Here is a 1,338-nt window from a genome sequence, read left to right on the forward strand (position 1 = left end):
CCGTTTGCTAAACGGGTTAACCCGAACCCGGATTTTTCGGGGTCGGGCCCGGGTCGGGTCAAAAATTGACACCCCTAGGTTCGGACACCAGACGATGTCCGTAGGTCAATGAAAATGTGTCACATCATCACCTACTCGGTACTTAGCTCAGTATGAGCTCGGTACTTCACAGTACCGAGCAGTACTTAGTTCAATAATACTCGGTACTGTCACAGTACAATACCAAATTCAGTATTACTCGGTATAGTGAAATACGGAACTTAAGCTGAGTCCACTGTCCAAACCCAATAATCTCCCGAAATAGAGAAGTACATACCGCAGAAAGCAAGGACTGGTACAGCTGATCATTGAAGTACGTGTAAGAGCTCCCACTATCAAAGACCACAGCTTGCCTCACCCCCAGCTGCTGCTTTCCAGCGTATACTCCAGCCACACCCGGCGAGTAATATCCACTGCACACAATATACAATCAACACCAAAATCAAAAAAAGTACTCAACAGCAATCAGAGAGAAAAAAAAAAACTCACTGCGCGGCATTGCGAGACAAAGGTATCCAAGTCACACTCCGCGGAGGCACCACGTTTTCCCCAAAGAACATAAATCCGACGCTCTGCCTACTCAGGCAATGACCAACGACGCTCCGGCAGATGCCGAGCTCGCTCAGCTGAGATAGTATGCTCACTTTCCCGTTGCCGAGACCAAGCACGCCGTCAGTCGGCGAGCGCCCATTGGGACCTGACGATGGCCCAGCTTGTTGGTCGTAGCCACAGCCGAAGGCGAGGGTGGGCTGGGCGAGAGAGCTGTTGGTTAAACGGAGTGCAAAGGAGTCGGAGAGCAGGACGCCGATGGAGGAGCCATGATCTTGGTACTCGATCTCGTAGTCGCATTGTTCGGGTATCCCGCATCCAGCTTCGTGGTTCGTTGATTCGTGCAACGCAGCGCAAAGGGGATCCTCGCATGGCACGAGGCGTTTCTTCGCTGGACGGTACAGAGGATGGGGACCCTGCAATGGTAAAGCTTGAGAGGGAATTATGGTTCATTGGGTTGAAAGCAGGGCAAATTATTGCATCCGGTCACGGACGCGGAAAATAAGTTTGGACATTCAATAAAAAATTGTCGTGTCATCTGTGCTTTTTGACTTGTGCTTTAATTGCGCTTTACCTATGCTTTAGCGCTTTTGACTTGCGCTTTAGTTGCTCTTTACCTATGTTTTAGTTGCGCTTTACTTATGCTTTACCTACGCTTAATTAAAATAATATTTTATTAATATCCAGACCTATCTCAACGTCCGGTGACCGGATGCAATAATTTGCCTGAAAGCAGAGGGAGAAGGGGCA

The 1,338-nt window shown here is 49.0% G+C and overlaps 1 protein-coding gene across 1 annotated transcript; it reads right to left on the minus strand.

Moving 5' to 3' along the window:
• Positions 1-316: 316 nt before the first annotated feature.
• On the minus strand, positions 317-1,004 carry LOC110100978 (aspartic proteinase Asp1; the record flags this gene model as incomplete). The annotated part of the gene is given in 2 exon segments (XM_020828704.1): positions 317-452; positions 529-1,004. Coding segments are annotated over 2 exon segments (612 nt in total), but the record flags the coding sequence as incomplete, so codon positions are not given.
• Between the last annotated feature and the right edge of the window lie 334 nt (positions 1,005-1,338).

Source organism: Dendrobium catenatum, unplaced genomic scaffold (assembly GCF_001605985.2).
Source record: "Dendrobium catenatum unplaced genomic scaffold, ASM160598v2 original_scaffold_9770, whole genome shotgun sequence".
Taxonomy (NCBI): domain Eukaryota; kingdom Viridiplantae; phylum Streptophyta; class Magnoliopsida; order Asparagales; family Orchidaceae; genus Dendrobium; species Dendrobium catenatum.